The 20,377-nt window shown below is 55.4% G+C and overlaps 1 protein-coding gene and 1 long non-coding RNA gene across 2 annotated transcripts in view; one reads left to right on the forward strand and one right to left on the reverse strand.

Annotated features, from left to right (window-relative positions):
- Window positions 1-6,769: 6,769 nt before the first annotated feature.
- LOC119955801 lies at window positions 6,770-12,488 on the reverse strand. The gene is made up of 2 exons (XR_005458529.1): window positions 12,363-12,488; window positions 6,770-7,218 (listed from the first exon to the last, which is right to left on the reverse strand). It is a non-coding gene; the product is annotated as an uncharacterized LOC119955801 (long non-coding RNA).
- A 39-nt stretch (window positions 12,489-12,527) lies between these two features.
- Window positions 12,528-20,377, forward strand: part of gle1 (GLE1 RNA export mediator) — a 41,928-nt gene continuing 34,078 nt past the window's right edge. Inside the window, exons 1-2 of the mRNA XM_038782086.1 lie at window positions 12,528-12,771; window positions 19,791-20,000. Of these exons, the coding sequence (XP_038638014.1) occupies window positions 12,577-12,771; window positions 19,791-20,000 (405 nt within the window). The 5' untranslated portion in view covers window positions 12,528-12,576. The remainder of the gene's footprint in view (window positions 12,772-19,790; window positions 20,001-20,377) is intronic.

The raw sequence follows: 20,377 nt of genomic DNA on the forward strand, positions 1-20,377 counted from the left end.
TCTGTGCGGAGTCTGCACTTTCTCCGCGTGTGTGCGTGGGTTTCCTCCGGGTGCTCCGGTTCCCTCCCACAGTCCAAAGACGTGCAGGTTAGGTGGATTGGCCATGATAAATTGCCCTTAGTGACCAAAAGGATTAGGAGGGGGTTATTGGGTTACGGGGATAGGGTGGAAGTGTGGGCCTAAGTGGGTCGGTGCAGACTCGATGGGCCGAACGACCTCCTTCTGCACTGTATGTTCTATATCCATATTAAGGTGGGTGTCAGAAGGATGAACATGTTGGGCGACCAGTGGCAGGAATGGGGTGATCAGAGGCAGCAGAGCACGTGATGAAACTTCCGTTCCGCCAGAGCTGGCAGTCCAAGTGCTGGGCACTAGATTAATAGGGCAAGGGAGCTTCAGTGCCCCAGACATGCACAACGCTGATGAAGACTCAACAGTTTACTTAATCACTCTCTTTTCTTTATAGGAAATTGCAAGCACTACAGGCCAGAGGTTTGTATATTTTGTTTGAATAAAAATTAAGCTGAAACATTTATTTAGCCAACTTCCAGTTGGAATAGTTTTAAGTTCAGATGTTTCGTGGACTCGACCTTGTTGGAAGAATATCGGTGTGTTAATATTCACAGGCAAAACAACCAGTAAATTCAGAGGATTATGAGACAGATGTGTGAAGTACAAATCTCCACAACTTGCCAGCCAATTTATGTGCCACCCAATTGTTTCACACAAACAGCCTTCAACCTCTGTGCTCTTGTTAGAACCTACCAGATTTGTACATTAATTTCCCATTAAATTTGAAAGTTAAGTCTGGTAATTAAGAGCACAAGTATCTTTTTAACATTGGCATTGCATTACAATCGACTTCTCTAAACAAGAAAGGGATGAATTTAAACTGTTTACCCTCATCCCACATGTAGTCAACTGTTTGAGGAAACTGTCAAATGGTTTTGTTTTTAAAATTTATTTTCTCTTCTCTCTCTCGATCCAGTCTTTCTTTCCAACCTTTTATTTTTCTTTTGATATCTGAATTTAATTCTTCCCTCCTTTTCTGCCGTTCCTGTTTCTTTCTCAATCGTTAAATCCCATTGGTGAAGGAGATAGACCGTTGGTCCAGTTGTTCACTGAGGTCCCAGTTGCCCTGTGGCCTCCTGATAGTGCTATCTACTTATTCTTCAGCAAGTTAACGTGCAAACAAAATTAAGCTGAAGCTGAGTGCCTTTTCCAACTTCAGGACATTCCCAACTGTATGACAGGCAGATAAGTGATTCTGGAGTTGCAGGGACCGCAAGAAACTTCAGAGAGTCGTGAACACCGCCCAGTCCATCACACAAACCTGCCTCCCATCCATTGACTCCATCTACACCTCCCGCTGCCTGGGGAAAGCGGGCAGCATAATCAAAGACCCCTCCCACCCGGCTTACTCACTCTTCCAACTTCTTCCATCGGGCAGGAGACACAAAAGTCTGAGAACACGCACGAAGACTCAAAAGCAGCTTCTTCCCCACTGTTACCAAACTCCTAAACGACCCTCTTATGGACTGACCTGATTAACACTACACCCTGTATGCTTCATCCAATGCCGGTGATTATGTAGTTACATTGTGTACCTTGTGTTGCCCTATTATGTATTTTCTTTTATTTCCTATTCTTTTCATGTACTTATTGATCTGTTGAGCTGCTCACAGAAAAATACTTTTCACTGTACCTCGGTACACGTGACAATAAACAAATCCAAATCCAAGAAGCAAAGTGATAATGCCCAAATTATCCGTTTTTAGTAACGTTGAATGAGGGGTAAATATTGGCCTGCTTGGAAATCGCGCCATGGGATCTTTTAAGACCACCTGTTCTTTAGGGTTTTGGCCAAGGGTGGTATCATTGCCGGTACAGGCTTGGAGGGCCGAAGGGCCTGTTCCTGTGTTGTATGGTTCTTTGAAAGATCAGATAGGACCTCGGTTTCATGACTTATCCAAAAGCTGGTCCCTCCGACAATGCAACAGTCTCTCCGTACTGCATTGTGAGCGTCAGACTAGACTTTTGGGGTCAAATCTCTGAAGTTGGACTCAAATCCACAACCCCTGGCTCAGAGGTGAGAGTTCTACCCACTAAGTTACAGCGAGAAATTAAAATGGGTCTAATTAAAGGGGCGGGTCGTAAGATAGCTCAATCCAGGAAAAGCCTCCCCATGTTCTAAATTCCTGTTTGCGTTCTATTTCAGAGGGGTCAATCCACAGTCGAGAAAATGTCGATGATATTTTGTGTGGCTATGGTATTTGTGTGTGAACTTACCCAATTATAGGCTCTTACATTGCTTATTTTAAATTGCTTTCATTTGTGAACTTGTTTGTTGTTTCCTCGGCTGTTGATTAGATTAATTTTTTACATTACAGGATGAAAAGGGACTCTGATCTGTGCAAATTGGACCTGACTAGTCCTTTCAAAATGATTCCTGCACCGAAATACAAGATTACTGCCATTCTGTTTAGTTTATTTTGAGAGAAATGGTGATCAAGAAATGTTTTATGATTTGCTACATTTCTTTGCACTTATTATGTAGCTTTACAAATTTGCAGACAATTATCTAATCGAAAGCACATGGAATGTCCATGAATCTGTAACACCAAATATAATACAAGTAGAAATAACATATTTCTCTACAGCAGCACCTGAGTGAACCCATAATCACATCATTAATATGTAATCGTTAATCATAATTGTTGAAAATACCTATCAGTACTAAATCAACAGAATATTACAGCTGATTGATACTTTAATATCTGGTGTACTTACAAAATCACGCAACATCGGAGGGAGCCATTCAACCCACTGTGTCTGTGTCAACATTGGGAAAGCTTTTTAAATAGTCCCACTCTCTCTGTCCTTTCACAGGTTTTCTGTAGATTTATTTTTAATTTTTTTTAAGGGCAATTTAGTGTGGCCGATCCACCTACCCTGCACATCTTTGGATTGTGGGGGTGAAACCCACGCTGACACAGGGAGAATGTGCAAACCAAACTCCACATGGACAGTGACCCGGGGTTGGGATCGAACCCGGGTCCTCGCCGCCTTGAGCCAGCAGTGCTAACCACTATGCCATCGTGCCACCCAATTACCTGTAAATCTATCGTTTTCAAGTGCTTATCCAAATCCTTTTTGAAAGTTCCTTATTGAATCTGCTTTTCAGGCAGCGCTTCCCAGATAGTCATAACCCCCCCTGCATTAAAAAATATATACAATTTTCCCTCTAGATTTTTTGCAAATTATCTCAAATTGTGTCCTCTGTTTGCAACTTTATCAAAAACCTTCATATTCTTGAACACGTCTGTCAAATGTCCCTGTGATGAATGGTATCGGTAACTGCTGTAACTGTACCTTGCCTTTAATACATTGGCCCTTTAAGACCGGGCTTGGAACCCTGGGGGACTCCGCCTCTGGCTCCGCCCCCAGGAAACAGTATATAAAATGATGCTCACTGGGCAGCAGACTGTGAGCACACTTCTCGGCAGCTGTCCGGTTCTCTGATGATTAAAGCCTTTGAATTACCAATCTTCTCTCCCGTGTCGTAATTGAGGGTATCTCAGCCCCCTAACATTCTATGCTACGGAGAACATTCCTAGCTCCTCTAATTCTTTTATCTCTGGAAATATTCTGATACATTTTCTCTGCACCCTCTCAAAGCCTTGTTATCCGTCTTCAAACTCTCTAACCTCAAAACTAAACTGACAACCATAGACATACATGATCTACAGTTTGTGGATGGACTCTAGTGTTGTTGTGCACTCGCCACCAGTTTTACAAGCCACTCACAATCTCTTTAATTCTGCGTACAAGAAACTTGGCCTGACCTTCAATGTTCCCAAAACATAACTCATTGACCCACAAAGGAAAGCTTTTGATAAGTTCCACATAAAAGGTTTGTGCATAAAAGTAAAGCACATGGGCCTGGGGATAATGTATGGGCATGGATTGAGAATTAGTTCGCAGACAGAAACAGAGTAGGTATAAATGGGTCTTTTTCAAAGAGGCAGCTGGTGACTACAGCAGTCAGTGCTTGGGCCCCAGCTATTCACAATATACACAATGATTTGGATGAGGAAACCAAATGTAATATTTCCAAGTTTGCTAACGACAAAACTAGGTAGGAATGTGAGTGTTGAGGAGGATGTTAAGAGGTTTCAAGGTGATTTAGACAAGTTGAGTGTGTAAATACATGGCAGTGCAGTATAACATGGATAAGTATGAAATTATCCACTTCAGAATGGCAAATTATTATATATATGGCAATAGATTGGGAAATTTTGATGTACAAAGGGACCTGGATGTACTTGTACAACAGTTGCTGAAAGCAAGCATGCCAGTGGATGGCATGGTAGCACAATGGTTTGCACTGTTGCTTCACAGCGCCAGGACCAGGGTTCGATTCCCGGCATGTCTGTCCGGAGTCTGCACGTTCTCCCCGTGTCTGCGTGGGTTTCGACCGGGTGCTCCAGTTGCCTCCCACATGTCCCGAAAGACATGTTTGTTGCTTGTTAGGTGAATTGGACATTCTGAATTCTCCCTCCGTGTACCCAAACAGGCGGCGGAGTGTGGCGACTAGGGGATTTTCACAGTAACTTCATTGCAGTGTTAATGTAAGCCTACTTGTGACACTAATAATCAGTTAGGAAGGCAACTGGTATGTTGACCTTTATTGCAAGAGGACTTGAGTACAGGAGCAAGGATGTCTTACAGCAGCTGTATGGGGCCTTGGTGAGACCACACCTGGAGTATTGTGTGCAGTTTTGGTCTCCTTATCTAAGAATGGATATACTTTCCATAGAGGGAGTGCAGTGGAGGTTCACCAGGCTGATTCGTGGGATGGCAGGAATAGAGGAGAGATTGGGTCAAGTAGGCCTGTATTCACTGGAGTTTTGAAGAATGAGAGGAGATCTCATTGAAACGTATAAAATACTGACAGGGCTGGACAGACTGGACGCTGTTCTCCCTGACTACCCTACCGGATAGGCCATTTGGGATGGAAATGATGAGAAATTTCTTTACTCAGTAGGTGGTGAGCTACTGGAATTACCTCCCACAGAAGGCTGTGGAGTTCATGTCACTGATTGTATTAAGGAAATAGATAGATTTCTAGACTCTAAAGGTGTCAAGGGGTATGGGGGAAGAGAGCAGGAGTATGGTGTTGAGATAGAGGATCGGTCAGGTTCATATTCAATGGTGGAGCAGACTCAAGGGGCCAAATGGCCTACTCCTATTTTCTATGTTTCACACCTGGTCAGGCAAATATTCCACCCCTCATATATGTTGAAGGACAAACTCTGGAATATGTTGAGCACTTAGAATCGTAGAATCACTGCAATGCAGAAGGAGGCCATTTGGCCCATCAAATCCGCACCGATCCTCTGAAAGAGCATTCCACCCAAGCCCACAACCCTGCCTTATGCCAATAACCCCTTAACCTAACCGACACATCTTTGGACACTCAGGATAATTTTGCATGGCCAATCCACCTAACCTGCACATCTTTGGTCTGTGGGAGGAAACCGGGAAGAAACCTACGCATACATTGGGAAAAAGTGCAAACTTCACAGAGCGCCACCTGTTGACTTCTTTATTTCTATGTGAACCACAAGCTGTTTCTTATCTTGACCGAATGACCATACAACCAGTATTAGTTCAAAAGACAGTTTATTAACAAACACACTTGTTTTATATGCAATGATTTACGCGGCTATGCACTAAACGAGACCTAATAACTAAGATGACCTTTACTTAACTTCGGGGTGACCGGCTCTGTGCGGGAGATAAGGCCTTTATCTGTGTCCACATGGGTCAGTTGGAAGTCTTCAGGTTCGTCTCGGCTGGGCTCATCCTTCAGGTAGCGATCGCGGGTCCTTGAACTTGGCTAGTTGATATGCTGCAATTGGTCGCACACAGGCAGTCCAAAAGAGGCCGATCACTAGTGCGCAGGGCTTCTTATCCTTCTCTTTCGCGCCCTTTTGGGCGTTCCTAACCCCAGATCCAATGGATCGATAGGGTTTTGATCACCCTCATTGATCCTGGCCAATTAAGGGGCGGAACTCCTCGGTGGCTGGGTGGGTCCCAGCTGTCATTGTCCCAGGCAAATAGGCCTTCCCAAATAAGGGGAAGCGGCGCCGGTTAGTCTGCTACTGTTGCCGTTCCTTGATTCGAGTTCTATTGTCTTGGGAGAAATAGTGATTGACCGTTAATGGGTGCAAGTTTCTATCAGGTTTGGCTTCTTTGCACAATACACAGAGGCTGTGTACCTGTCTGTGCCCAAGTTGACCACAATTCCCATGGTCCTTTGCAGGTGGCCATTTTAGATGGCTACACACCCAAGGCTGGAATTGAACCCAGGTCCCTTGTGCTGTGAGGCAGCAGTGATAACAACTGTGATTTTTCTGTCACTATGCTGCCCTTCTCATACCTTTGCAGCTACCTCCCTCAATAGGCCGCCATTGACAAGGAGACCCAACAGTGGATCAGCTGTGCCAGCTTAACCTTATACAAACTACCACAAAATTTCTTCTAAAAAGAAGGAAGCCTTCTACAAACTACCATGTACAAACATCTAACACTCCAAAAGCCTGTCCGCCAGTTCAAGTGTTACACCATCCTGGGCAAGTGTGCGGTCAATTCCAGCCCCACATGCCCCGGAGTCACAACACAAGTGAATTAACCAATAATCTTTTAAAAATATACCCAAAATCTTTGGCCCTTGGCTGTCCAATAATTACAGTCACCAGGTTTGTAAGTTTAAACACGATTACTGTTTATTTATAACAAGAATAAATATGAGATATGCAGTAAATAGTTAATTAATGACAAGCCAATACCGGACTGCCCCTTTAACTGCCCCACCCTCTACCTACACACACAAGATATACAACACAGAGGGGTGGAAGGGGGTAAAATAATAAGGATTAGGGTCAAAAGATAAGAGTCCTTGCTTCAAATTGTGAGTCATTTGGTGCACTTCCCTCATAGTATGAGTGTGGATTAAAGTCTCTGGTCTATAGCTGGTAATTATCTTCTTTGCAGTTCAGCAGTATATCTTACTCGCAGCTTTTCCAGCAGAGGCTTCTGGCTTCACATCAGCCTGTTCTGCAGAAAGAGTTATCAGATTCTCACCGTGGCCTGCTGGTGAGAATTAACTGGATATTTCTGGAGTGAGTTGCTTAGATTCCACCAGAATCCAACCTGCAGAATGAAAAGTGAAATGAAACACAGGCCTTGTGACTCTGGAAAAACACCTCAGTGGGGATCAGATCCAATCTCCGTCTGTTACCAAGCAGAGCAAAGCCTTTTTGGCCAATTCATTGGCCACCAGCCAAATTGGTCAAACCAAGTCATCACTGCTGTCAGTCAGTCTGTAATCACCAGGGTAAACAGGCACAGCCCTTTCTGGACTCTTCTGTTTAAATTAAAGGCATATATTTTCTCCCCGTGCCTGCGTGGGCTTCCTCTGGGTGCTCTGATTTACTCCTGCATCCAAAAATGTGCAGATTAGGTTAAGAGATAATGAGATAGGGTGAGAGAGTGGGCCTAGGTAGGATGCTCTTTCAGAGGATCGGAGCAGATTCGATGGGCCGAATGGGCTCCTTCTGCACTGTAGTGATTCTATGACTTTATTCTGTGAAAATCCCAAGATGCAACGTCCTGTCAAGTGAAAATGAGAATAGTCACATGGTGCTAAAACTGAAATTCACTATAAGGTTAATTAGAATCATACAATAGTATGTCAATTGATTATTACACTAAACTGAAACCATTTATGTGACATCAATTTACTGACAGCTCCAAGGCCTTGACATCCTTCCTAAGTACCTGGTGCCCAAAATACTTCATCTGAGTCCTAGAACTATCATCGTAGTCAATGAGGGAATACAGCAACTAAGCAACTGTCCAAATCCCACCCGGGACCAGCCTGAGTTGTCGGCTCCTTCCTGGGCCCTCTTTTCTCTCGGGGAATTAACGAGTGCCCCCTGTTGGGCCTCCGCCCGCTCAGCGGGGGGAGCTCGTACTCCACGGGCCCCACGGGGAGATCAATCAGGTCGTCCTCATGGGTCTCTTTGGGGTTATAACTTCAGCCCCCCTCACCCCAAAGTCCGTCAGTCTTTCTGTTGTAGGGAGTGGGGGAGGTTGTCTTCTCCATGTTGCCCACGGTTGCGCCGCCAGCAGTTGAGGGGCTGGGTTGGGGGCGTATAACGTCTCGGGGAACGTCGTTTCCACGTCAGCCATCTGGGGGGCACCGTCGGCGACCTTTCCCTGTTGAGGCTGTCATCTGAAAACTCGGATGTCTGAGTCTCCATGTGGGATTCTGAGTCCTCCAATTCACTCACCTCAGTGCCGGGGCCCCCAGGGGGTGATGTCCCCAGGCCCCCTTGTTCGTGTCGGCGGGGCTGGAAGACGGTGCCTCCGGTGGGGTTTGTCCTAACACTGGCTCCCTGCTCCGGAAGTGATCCACACCGTCCGTTCTCGTGTTTTTATTGAGTAAGATACGGGTCCAGTCTGTTTCACCACAGGCCCTGGAGTCCACCGGGCTCTGTCTCTGAAGTTTTGGACGTATTCTGAATCCCCCGATCAGAAACTTCTGATCTATGTCTGTCGGCCTGGCTATTGCCTCTGAAGGTTGGGCCTCAGGGTCTACGTGTATCTTGACGGCCTGCAGCTCCTGCAGCTGGTTATTATTGCTAAGGCCATAGATTAATGGTGTTAGGCTCTCGGAGGCGCTGGATTGAGTCTCTGGTTGGAATAAGTGGTCCAGTACCCAGACCCATTCCTGCTAGATTGCCATGTTGTTTACACTGCATACAAGGCAATCTTGTAGCACCTTGGGGAGGGATGGCCCATAGTCATAGTGTTCTGCCAGTTTGTGTAACTGTGCTAAAAGTTCCGTAACAGACACCCCCTGCGGTTGTCTTGGCCGTGTCAAATCGGTATCGTTGGGACAATGACTGACGACTTGGGGTGATATGTCACAAGCGCCACTAATTCCTCAAAAGTCTTGGAGTCTGGGGCCGCAGGGTGGGTTAGGCTCTTAATGACGCTGAAAGTGAGGTCTCACAGGAGGTCAAAAGAATCAAAATCTGGGAATCTTCCCCAGTTTTTGAAACAGTGCAAACGTTACTCCTTTGCGTTGAGAAGCAGCCGTCGTCTGAGCAGCGCCGACTGATGTTCCATTTTATCCACATCGCCAATATTGTAGTCAATGAGGAGTCCCTAACAGGAGAGTCAAAAATTGTTTATTTCCTACTCATGCTGGGAAATACAATAACCAAGTAACAGTCCAAATCCCCGACGGGACCATCTTGAGATGCCGGCTCCTTCCTGGGCTTGCCTTTATCTTGGGGAATTAACAAGCCTGCTGTTGGCCTCCACCCTCAGTCGGGGAGGTTGTACTCCACGAGCCCCATGGAGATCAATCAGGCCGTCGCCGTGGGTCTTGTGGGGGGGGTCATAAAACTATTGATTTAAAAAGCTTTTGCAAAAACGTCCTTGTTGAAAATGAAAATCGCATATTGTCACGAGTAGGCTTCAATGAAGTTACTGTGAAAAGCCCCTAGTCGCCACATTCCGGCACCTGTTCGGGGAGGCTTGTATTTGTTTTGAATATCCAATTCATGTTAATATTTTGGAGGTAATTTTTAGTTCTGAGAACATTATTATGGTGAAGGTAAGGTAACTAATATTAGAGATTTACATTTTATACAGGGGACCCCTATCCATCGCGGGAACAACAATGCCCCCCCCAGCTGCTCTTGATAATAGAGATTGTCAGAATGCCTAAAAGAAAACGGCAGTTCAGAAGGTTATTCCTGTTGGGTTAACAGAATCTGAATAGAAGAGGGGGAGCTATAGAGTAGAAGGTGGGCTTACTTAGCAGCAGAGGTGACGTCTACACTGCTTGCAAAGAAGTGCAATCCGGAGAGATGTATTGTGTTGGGAGTTAGAGCTAAATTAGTTCAAAAGCATCCAGTTAACCCTGAAAGGCAGAGAAGATTCTCTGGTTTCAATTTATCTGAATGTTCTACAGCAGGAGAAGCGCGTGAATACCAAAGTGCTGCTGATTTAGCAGGGTCCAAGCAGTTGGGCTCAGAAATGCCCTAGAATCGAGACTTCCGGTGTCGGGGATATGCTGAGCGGACACCTTACCTCTCTTTCTGGAAATTTGAAATTAGGCACCTATAGTCCAAAAAAAGATCGCTGAATCCAGAAAAGAAAATCCATCACCACCAGAAAAGCCTCGGAATCCACTTGTTGTAGCTGAGAGTTGCAGTTTGGATCTTGTGAAGCCCTCACAGCTGTTTGGGGCAGTTAGGGCTTAGAATAAGTTATAGAATCATAGAATTTACAGTGCAGAAGGAGGCCATTTGGCCAATCTACCTAACCTGCACATCTTTGGACTGTGGGAGGAAACTGGAGCACCCGGAGGAAACCCACGCGGACACAGGGAGAAAGTGCAAACTCCACACAGGCAGTCACCGGAGGCAGGAATTGAACATGGGACCCTGGAGCTGTGAGGCAGCACTGCTAACCACCATGCCACTGTGCTGGGAGCTAAGAGGATGGGTGAAGGTTGCTGTTTCTGTGTTAGAGACGTTTGAACTGAGAAGTAGCCCTGGAAGGCATTTAGTGCAGCCAGGAGACTGGAGTTTGAAAAAAACCAGGGCAGTGCCAGCTTAATAAAGCTAGCGGTCTGCAAAAGTGCTGGAATTGTGCTGGTAATTAGAGGAAGGAGTACAGTTCTCTCTCTGAATCCCATGGAACGCAGTCCCAGGAGAAGAGATTGAACCATTAGGAGGCGAGCTGTTATTGAGGTAGTCCGAGTCAGAGCAGCTTTTGAGGGAATGCAGAGGCGAGACCTTTAACAGTGAAGAAAGGAAATCCCTCGTGGGAGACAGAATTTTAACAAAATTTGTGATCCTATGTGATTACTGATGGCTTTGAGAAATCCGTGGTATCTGTCTTGGTCACATCTGCCATTTAATCTGTAGTGTGGCGTGTGGCCAGACTGCCTGCTAATCCATTTTTACCTCACGCTAAAATTGAATGTTGGACTATGACATAAATCTGGTTTATAAGGAAGAAATGCTTCAGATAAAAATGACTTTTTAAAAAGTGATTTAGGCTCAAAATGGCTTCACTAAGGTCACACAGTCAGGCAGTGAAATACCATGATAATGATCAGATTAAAATTCCAGACACATACATTTGTTACTATATGCACCTGGGGTCTGGTTTAGCATAGGGCTAAATAGCTGGCTTTTAAAGCAGACCATGGTAGGCCAGCAGTGCAAGTTCAATTCCCGTACCAGCCTCCCCAAACAGGCGCCAGAATGTGGCGACTAGGGGTTTTTCACAGTAACTTAATTTGAAGCCTCCTGGTGACAATAAGCGATTTTCATTTCATTTTCATCTGGGCAAAGTTCCTAGTTTAGCGGTCATGAGAAATAGGTCATGATAAAGAGTGTTGGGAATAAAATGATGCAGTCATCCCATACTAAAAATTTTATAGACAGTCATTTCTGTTGATTAAAATGAACTATAATTATTGTGACCCAATCACAGACAAAAAGGGGACAGAACATTAGCAATAGCAAATACCTTAAAAATAGGTGCCAATTATGAGCAAATTATTCTGGAATCATCTTTATTTTCTGTCTTTAACTATTTCCTGCGCTTTGATCTGAAAGCTATTTTGTTTATTTTCAACTTCTCTATATAGTGTATTTTAACTTGAAGAAAACATCAAGAGCTGGAATTTGTACTGAATTTAACTCAGTCATCTGTACTTCCTAGGACAAATCAAACTTTTAAAAACTCTGTATTTGCAAGCAAACTACCTTGATAAGAGACCTGCAAAAACTGACTGAATAAAGACTGGATTTACTTCACGCATGAAGCTCAGTATTAAATTTCTGTCGCGTAATATATATAGTGCGGTGACACATAAGATATATTGACCAAAGTACAGATCTATCAGACTATGATAGGATATGATCGGTGACTTTGTTTAAAACTATGGTATCTTATAACTTTATTTTCTCAGTATGTACATAGGCTTAAAACATTGTCTACTATAAACAAAATCTGATGTCCCCAATCTGATGATAACATTATCTAATACTCTATTAAAGGTTGGGTTCTTGCAGCACAATGGGTAGTGCCCGTGTGCCCTCGGTTCAAGTCCCACCGCAGGCCAAGGAATTGAATTGAGTGAATAAACTCTGGAATATGAAGCTGGGCTCAGTAATGGTGACCAGGATAACTATCATCAATCAGTTGTACAAATCCACCTGGTTCATTAATTGTCTCACGGGACAGAAATCTGCTGTCCTTACCCGGCCTGGCCTCCAGACATGTGACTGACTCTCAGTTCAGGGACATCAGTGATGACCAACAATGGCGGCGCCGCCCAGGTCTCCGCGCCGCGGACATCCCGCCCTTTCCAGTCCCGCCCATCTCCCAGCTCCGCCCATCACACAGCCCCGCCCCTGACCCAGCCCCCACCCCACGCCCAGCCCCGCCCCAGTGGGCCGGTGTGACCCGGTCTCCATGGTGACCGCTCCGGCCGCCGGGTGGTTCGGCTATGACCCGGAAGCTGTTTGCCCCGCTCGGGGTCCTTGCTTCCGGCCGCCGGAGGAGGGGAAGATGCCGGCGGAGGACAAACGCTGGGAGACTTTAGAGGCGCTGCGCAACTCGGAGAAGGGGCGGCTGTCGTACGACACGAGCTGGCTGGAGGAGGGAGAAGTGAGTGCAGCTGATCGGCGGGAGGGCGCCCGGATCAATATCATCCCTTTCCCCCGGCCTCTGCCCCCGTTCCCCCCCTTTCCCCCGGCCTCTGCCATCCCCCCATTCCCCCGGCCTCTGCCATCCCCCCTTTCCCCCGGCCTCTGCCCCCCCCCTTTCCCCCGGCCTCTGCCCCCCCCCTTTCCCCCGGCCTCTGCCCCCCCCTTTCCCCCGGCCTCTGCCCCCCCCTTTCCCCCGGCCTCTGCCCCCCCCCTTTCCCCCGGCCTCTGCTCCCCCCTTTCCCCCGGCCTCTGCCATCCCCCCTTTCCCCCGGCCTCTGCCATCCCCCCTTTCCCCCGGCCTCTGCCATCCCCCCTTTCCCCCGGCCTCTGCCCCCCCCCTTTCCCCCGGCCTCTGCCCCCCCCCCTTTCCCCCGGCCTCTGCCCCCCCCCTTTCCCCCGGCCTCTGCCCCCCCCCCTTTCCCCCGGCCTCTGCCCCCCCCCCTTTCCCCCGGCCTCTGCCCCCCCCCCTTTCCCCCGGCCTCTGCCCCCCCCCCCTTTTCCCCCGGCCTCTGCCCCCCCCCCTTTTCCCCCGGCCTCTGCCCCCCCCCTTTTCCCCCGGCCTCTGCCCCCCCCTTTTCCCCCGGCCTCTGCCCCCCCCTTTCCCCCGGCCTCTGCCCCCCCCTTTCCCCCGGCCTCTGCCCCCCCCCTTCCCCCCGGCCTCTGCCCCCCCTTCCCCCCGGCCTCTGCCCCCCCCTTTCCCCCGGCCTCTGCCCCCCCCTTTCCCCCGGCCTCTGCCCCCCCCTTTCCCCCGGCCTCTGCCCCCCCCTTTCCCCCGGCCTCTGCCCCCCCTTTCCCCCGGCCTCTGCCCCCCCCTTTCCCCCGGCCTCTGCCCCCCCCCTTTCCCCCGGCCTCTGCCCCCCCCCCCTTTCCCCCGGCCTCTGCCCCCCCCCCCTTTCCCCCGGCCTCTGCCCCCCCCCCCTTTCCCCCGGCCTCTGCCCCCCCCTTCCCCCCGGCCTCTGCCCCCCCTTCCCCCCGGCCTCTGCCCCCCCCCTTCCCCCCGGCCTCTGCCCCCCCCCTTCCCCCCGGCCTCTGCCCCCCCTTTCCCCCGGCCTCTGCCCCCCCCTTTCCCCCGGCCTCTGCCCCCCCCTTTCCCCCGGCCTCTGCCCCCCCCTTTCCCCCGGCCTCTGCCCCCCCCCTTTCCCCCGGCCTCTGCCCCCCCTCTTTCCCCCCCTCTTTCCCCCCCTCCCCCCTTACCCCCCTTTCCCCCGCTTTTGCCCCCCCCCTTTCCCCCGGCTTTTGCCCCCCCTCTTTCCCCCCCTCCCCCCCCCTTACCCCCCTTCCCCCGGCTTTTGCCCCCCCCTTTCCCCCGGCTTTTGCCCCCCTTTCCCTCGGCTTCTGCCCCCCCTTTCCCCCGGCTTCTGCCCCCCCCTTTCCCCCGGCTTCTGCCCCCCCCTTTCCCCCGGCTTCTGCCCCCCCCTTTCCCCCGGCTTCTGCCCCCCCTTTTCCCCGGCTTCTGCCCCCCCCTTCCCCCGGCTTCTGCCCCCCTTTCCCCCGGCCTCTGCCCCGCCCCTTTCCCCCGGCCTCTGCCCGCCCCTTTCCCCCGGCCTCTGCCCCCCCCTTTCCCCCGGCCTCTGCCCCCCCCTTTCCCCCGCCTCTGCCCCCCCCTTTCCCCCGGCCTCTGCCCCCCCCCTTTCCCCCGGCCTCTGCCCCCCCCCTTTCCCCCGGCCTCTGCCCCCCCCCTTTCCCCCGGCCTCTGCCCTTTCCCCCGGCCTCTGCCCCTTTCCCCCGGCCTCTGCCCCTTTCCCCCGGCCTCTGCCCCTTTCCCCCGGCCTCTGCCCCCCCCCCCTTTCCCCCGGCCTCTGCCCCCCCCCTTTCCCCCGGCCTCTGCCCCCCCCCCTTTCCCCCGGCCTCTGCCCCCCCCTTTACCCCGGCCTCTGCCCCCCCCCTTTCCCCCGGCCTCTGCCCCCCCCCTTTCCCCCGGCCTCTGCCCCCCCCCCTTTCCCCCGGCCTCTGCCCCCCCCCTTTCCCCCGGCCTCTGCCCCCCCCTTTCCCCCGGCCTCTGCCCCCCCCTTTCCCCCGGCCTCTGCCCCCCCTTTCCCCCGGCCGCTGCCCCCCCCCCCTTTCCCCCGGCCTCTGCCCCCCCCCCCCCTTGCCCCCGGCCTCTCCCCCCCCCCCCCACTTTCCCACGGCCTCTGCCCCCCCCCCTTTCCCCTGGCCTCTGCCCCCCCCTTTCCCCTGGCCTCTGCCCCCCCCCCTTTCCCCTGGCCTCTGCCCCCCCCCTTTCCCCTGGCCTCTGCCCCCCCCCCTTTCCCCTGGCCTCTGCCCCCCCCCTTTCCCCTGGCCTCTGCCCCCCCCCCTTCCCCCTGGCCTCTGCCCCCCCCCTTTCCCCTGGCCTCTGCCCCCCCCCCTTTCCCCTGGCCTCTGCCCCCCCCTTTCCCCTGGCCTCTGCCCCCTCCCTTTCCCCTGGCCTCTGCCCCCCCCTTTCCCCTGGCCTCTGCCCCCCCTTTCCCCTGGCCTCTGCCCCCCCCTTTCCCCCGGCCTCTGCCCCCCCCTTTCCCCCGGCCTCTGCCCCCCCCCTTTCCCCCGGCCTCTGCCCCCCCCCTTTCCCCCGGCCTCTGCCATCCCCCCTTTCCCCCGGCCTCTGCCATCCCCCCTTTCCCCCGGCCTCTGCCATCCCCCCTTTCCCCCGGCCTCTGCCATCCCCCCTTTCCCCCGGCCTCTGCCATCCCCCCTTTCCCCCGGCCTCTGCCCCCCCCTTTCCCCCGGCCTCTGCCCCCCCCTTTCCCCCGGCCTCTGCCCCCCCCTTTCCCCCGGCCTCTGCCCCCCCCTTTCCCCCGGCCTCTGCCCCCCCCTTTCCCCCGGCCTCTGCCCCCCCCCCTTTCCCCTGGCCTCTGCCCCCCCCCTTTCCCCCGGCCTCTGCCCCCCCCCCTTTCCCCCGGCCTCTGCCCCCCCCCTTCCCCCCCGGCCTCGGCCCCCCCCCTTCCCCCCGGCCTCTGCCCCCCCCTTTCCCCCCGGCCTCTGCCCCCCCCTTTCCCCCGGCCTCTGCCCCCCCCCTTTCCCCCGGCCTCTGCCCCCCCTCTTTCCCCCGGCCTCTGCCCCCCCTCTTTCCCCCCCTCTTTCCTCCCCCCTCCCCCCTTACCCCCCTTTCCCCGGCTTTTGCCCCCCCCTTTCCCCCGGCTTTTGCCCCCCCTCTTTCCCCCCCTCCCCCCCCCCTTACCCCCCTTCCCCCGGCTTTTGCCCCCCCCTTTCCCCCGGCTTTTGCCCCCCCTTTCCCTCGGCTTCTGCCCCCCCCTTTCCCCCGCTTCTGCCCCCCCCTTTCCCCCGCTTCTGCCCCCCCCTTTCCCCCGGCTTCTGCCCCCCCCTTCCCCCCGGCTTCTGCCCCCCCTTTTCCCCGGCTTCTGCCCCCCCCTTCCCCCGGCTTCTGCCCCCCCTTTCCCCCGGCCTCTGCCCCGCCCCTTTCCCCCCGGCCTCTGCCCGCCCCTTTCCCCCGGCCTCTGCCCCCCCCTTTCCCCCGCCTCTGCCCCCCCCCCTTTCCCCCGGCCTCTGCCCCCCCCCCTTTCCCCCGGCCTCTGCCCCCCCCTTTCCCCCGCCTCTGCCCCCCCCCTTTCCCCCGGCCTCTGCCCCCCCCCTTTCCCCCGGCCTCTGCCCCCCCCCTTTCCCCCGGCCTCTGCCCCCCCCCTTTCCCCCGGCCTCTGCCCCCCCCCCTTTCCCCCGGCCTCTGCCCCCCCCCTTTCCCCCGGCCTCTGCCCCCCCCTTTCCCCCGGCCTCTGCCCACCCCTTTCCCCCGGCCTCTGGCCCCCCCCCCTTTCCCCCGGCCTCTGCCCCCCCCCCCCTTGCCCCGCCTCTGCCCCCCCCCCCTTTCCCCCGGCCTCTGCCCCCCCCCCCTTTCCCACGGCCTCTGCCCCCCCCACTTTCCCACGGCCTCTGCCCCCCCCTTTCCCCTGGCCTCTGCCCCCCCCATTCCCCTGGCCTCTGCCCCCCCCCATTCCCCTGGCCTCTGCCCCCCCCCCCTTTCCCCTGGCCTCTGCCCCCCCCCCTTTCCCCTGGCCTCTGCCCCCCCCCCTTTCCCCTGGCCTCTGCCCCCCCCCCCTTTCCCCTGGCCTCTGCCCCCCCCCCTTTCCCCTGGCCTCTGCCCCCCCCTTTCCCCTGGCCTCTGCCCCCCCCTTTCCCCTGGCCTCTGCCCCCTCCCTTTCCCCTGGCCTCTGCCCCCCCCTTTCCCCTGGCCTCTGCCCCCCCCTTTCCCCTGGCCTCTGCCCCCCCCTTTCCCCTGGCCTCTGCCCCCCCCCTTTCCCCTGGCCTCTGCCCCCCCCTTTCCCCCGCCTCTGCCCCCCCCTTTCCCCCGGCCTCTGCCCCCCCCCTTTCCCCCGGCCTCTGCCCCCCTCTTTCCCCCGGCCTCTGCCCCCCCCTTTCCCCCGGCCTCTGCCCCCCCCTTTCCCCCGGCCTCTGCCCCCCCCCTTTCCCCCGGCCTCTGCTCCCCCCCTTTCCCCCGGCCTCTGCCCCCCCCTCTTTCCCCCCCCTTACCCCCCTTCCCCCGGCTTTTGCCCCCCCCCTTTCCCCCGGCTTTTGTCCCCCCCTCCCCCCCTTACCCCCCTTACCCCGGCTTTTGCCCCCCCTTTCCCCCGGCTTCTGCCCCCCCCCTTTCCCCCGGCTTCTGCCCCCCCCTTTCCCCCGGCTTCTGCCCCCCCCCTTTCCCCCGGCTTCTGCCCCCCCTTTCCCCCGGCTTCTGCCCCCCCCTTTCCCCCGGCTTCTGCCCCCCTTTCCCCGCTTCTGCCCCCCTCTTCCCCCGCTTCTGCCCCCCCCTTCCCCCGGCTTCTGCCCCCCCATTTCCCCCGGCCTCTGCCACCCCCTTTCCCCCGGCCTCTGCCCCCCCCCTTTCCCCCCCTTTCCTCCTCTGCCCCCCCCTTTCCTCCTCTGCCCCCCCTTTCCTCCTCTGCCCCCCCTTTCCTCCTCTGCCCCCCCTTTCCTCCTCTGCCCCCCCTTTCCTCCTCTGCCCCCCCCTTTCCTCCTCTGCCCCCCCCTTTCCCCCGGCCTCTGCCCCCCCCTTTCCCCCGCCTCTGCCCCCCCCTTTCCCCCGGCCTCTGCCCCCCCCTTTCCCCCGGCCTCTGCCCCCCCCTTTCCCCCGCCTCTGCCCCCCCCTTTCCCCCGGCCTCTGCCCCCCCCCTTTCCCCCGGCCTCTGCCCCCCCCCTTTCCCCTGGCCTCTGCCCCCCCCCTTTCCCCTGGCCTCTGCCACCCCCCTTTCCCCCGGCCTCTGCCCCCCCCTTTCCCCCGCCCTCTGCCCCCCCCTTTCCCCCGGCCTCTGCCCCCCCCTTTCCCCCCGGCCTCTGCCCCCCCCTTTCCCCCCGGCCTCTGCCCCCCCCTTTCCCCCGGCCTCTGCCCCCCCCCCCCTTTCCCCCGGCCTCTGCCCCCCCCCCTTTCCCCTGGCCTCTGCCCCCCCCCCTTGCCCCCGGCCTCTGCCCCCCCCCCTTCCCCCCGGCCTCTGCCCCCCCCCCTTTCCCCCGGCCTCTGCCCCCCCCCCTTTCCCCCGGCCTCTGCCCCCCCCCTTTCCCCCGGCCTCTGCCCCCCCCCCCCCCTTGCCCCCGGCCTCTGCCCCCCCCCTTTCCCCCCGGCCTCTGCCCCCCCCCCCTTTCCCCCGGCCTCTGCCCCCCCCCTTTCCCCCCCCCCTCCCCCCCCCCTTTCCCCCGGCCTCTGCCCCCCCCCCCTTTCCCCCGGCCTCTGCCCCCCCCCCTTTCCCCCGGTTTTCTGCCCCCCCCCCTTTCCCCCGGCCTCTGCCCCCCCCCTTTCCCCCGGCCTCTGCCCCCCCCCTTTCCCCTGGCCTCTGCCCCCCCCCTTTCCCCTGGCCTCTCCCCCCCCCTTTCCCCTGGCCTCTGCCCCCCCTTTCCCCTGGCCTCTGCCCCCCCCTTTCCCCTGGCCTCTACCCCCTCCCCCCTTTCCCCTGGCCTCTGCCCCCCCCTTTCCCCTGGCCTCTGCCCCCCCCTTTCCCCTGGCCTCTGCCCCCCCCTTTCCCCTGGCCTCTGCCCCCCCTTTCCCCTGGCCTCTGCCCCCCCTTTCCCCTGGCCTCTGCCCCCCCCTTTCCCCTGGCCTCTGCCCCCCCCTTTCCCCTGGCCTCTGCCCCCCCCTTTCCCCTGGCCTCTGCCCCCCCCTTTCCCCTGGCCTCTGCCCCCCCCTTTCCCCTGGCCTCTGCCCCCCCCTTTCCCCTGGCCTCTGCCCCCCCCCTTTCCCCTGGCCTCTGCCCCCCCCTTTCCCCTGGCCTCTTGCCCCCCCCTTTCCCCTGGCCTCTTGCCCCCCCCCCCCTTTCCCCTGGCCTCTTGCCCCCCCCTTTCCCCTGGCCTCTCCCCCCCCCCCCTTTCCCTGGACTCTGCCCCCCCCCCCTTTCCCTGGACTCTGCCCCCCCCCCCCCTTTCCCTGGACTCTGCCCCCCCCCCCCCCCCTTTCCCTGGACTCTGCCCCCCCCCCCCTTTTCCCTGGACTCTGCCCCCCCCTTTCCCGGGAAAGATGCATGGCATTAAGGGTAAAGTAGTAGCATGGATAGAGGATTGGTTAATTAATAGAAAGCAAAGAGTGGGGATTAATGGGTGTTTCTCAGTAGCTAGTGGTGTCCCTCAGGGATCTGTGTTGGGCCCACAATTGTTCACTATTTACATAGATGATTTGGAGTTGTGGACCAAGGGCAATGTGTCCAAGTTTGCAGATGACACTAAGATGAGTGGTAAAGCAAATAGTGCAGAGGATGCCGGAAGTCTGCAAGGGGATTTGGATAGGTTAAGTGAGTGGCAGATGAAATACAATGTTGATAAATGTGAGATTATCCATTTTGGTAGGAATAACAGCAAAAGGGATTATTATTCAAATGATAAAATATTAAAGCATGCTGCTGTGCAGAGAGACCTGGGTGTGCTCGTGCATGAGTCACAAAAAGTTGGTTTACAGGTGCACCTGTACCTACCTTCCCTGGCCTCTGCTGCCACCCCCCTGCTTCCCATACTATATTTATGTCAATAACCTTAAATTTTGCTTCACTTTATTCTCTTTCCTTTCAGGATGTTTTGGAGCAATGCAGATCCTCTCCAAAACTGTCTGTTGAATCGGCATGGGTACTGGACCGCTTTTTCCAACCAGAGACTCAATCCAGCACCTCCGAGAGCCTAACACCATTAATCTATGGCTTTAGTAGAGATGACCAGCTGCAGGAGACGTCTGTTTTTCCTCCGGACCCAAGCACAGAAAAGGAAACTAATAATAATGTGCAGGTATTCACCTACTTAAATCCCTGTCATTGAGGTGTAGAAACCTGGGCTTTGAATCAAAAAGATTCTGGGTTCAAGTCTCGCTCCGGGATTTGAGCAAAAAGTCAAGTCTGACACTCTGGTGCAGCACTGAGGGACCTTGGAGACGCACTCACGGGGGTCTCCAAGTGGATCGGAGGCTCCCAGCTGTATACCTTTTGGGCAGCATGGTGTCCTGACACTGCTGCCAGCCTGGCCACCCTGGCAGTGCCACCTGTGTGCCAGCCTGGCACTACCCTTCGTTTTGTGCTGTCTTTCCACATTCTTCCTACTTCTTTGCGTTAAAACTTCACTTGCCACTTGTCTGCCCATTCCACCAATCCTGTTTTAATGCAAAGAAG

Source organism: Scyliorhinus canicula, chromosome 21, assembly GCF_902713615.1.
Source record: "Scyliorhinus canicula chromosome 21, sScyCan1.1, whole genome shotgun sequence".
NCBI lineage: Eukaryota > Metazoa > Chordata > Chondrichthyes > Carcharhiniformes > Scyliorhinidae > Scyliorhinus > Scyliorhinus canicula.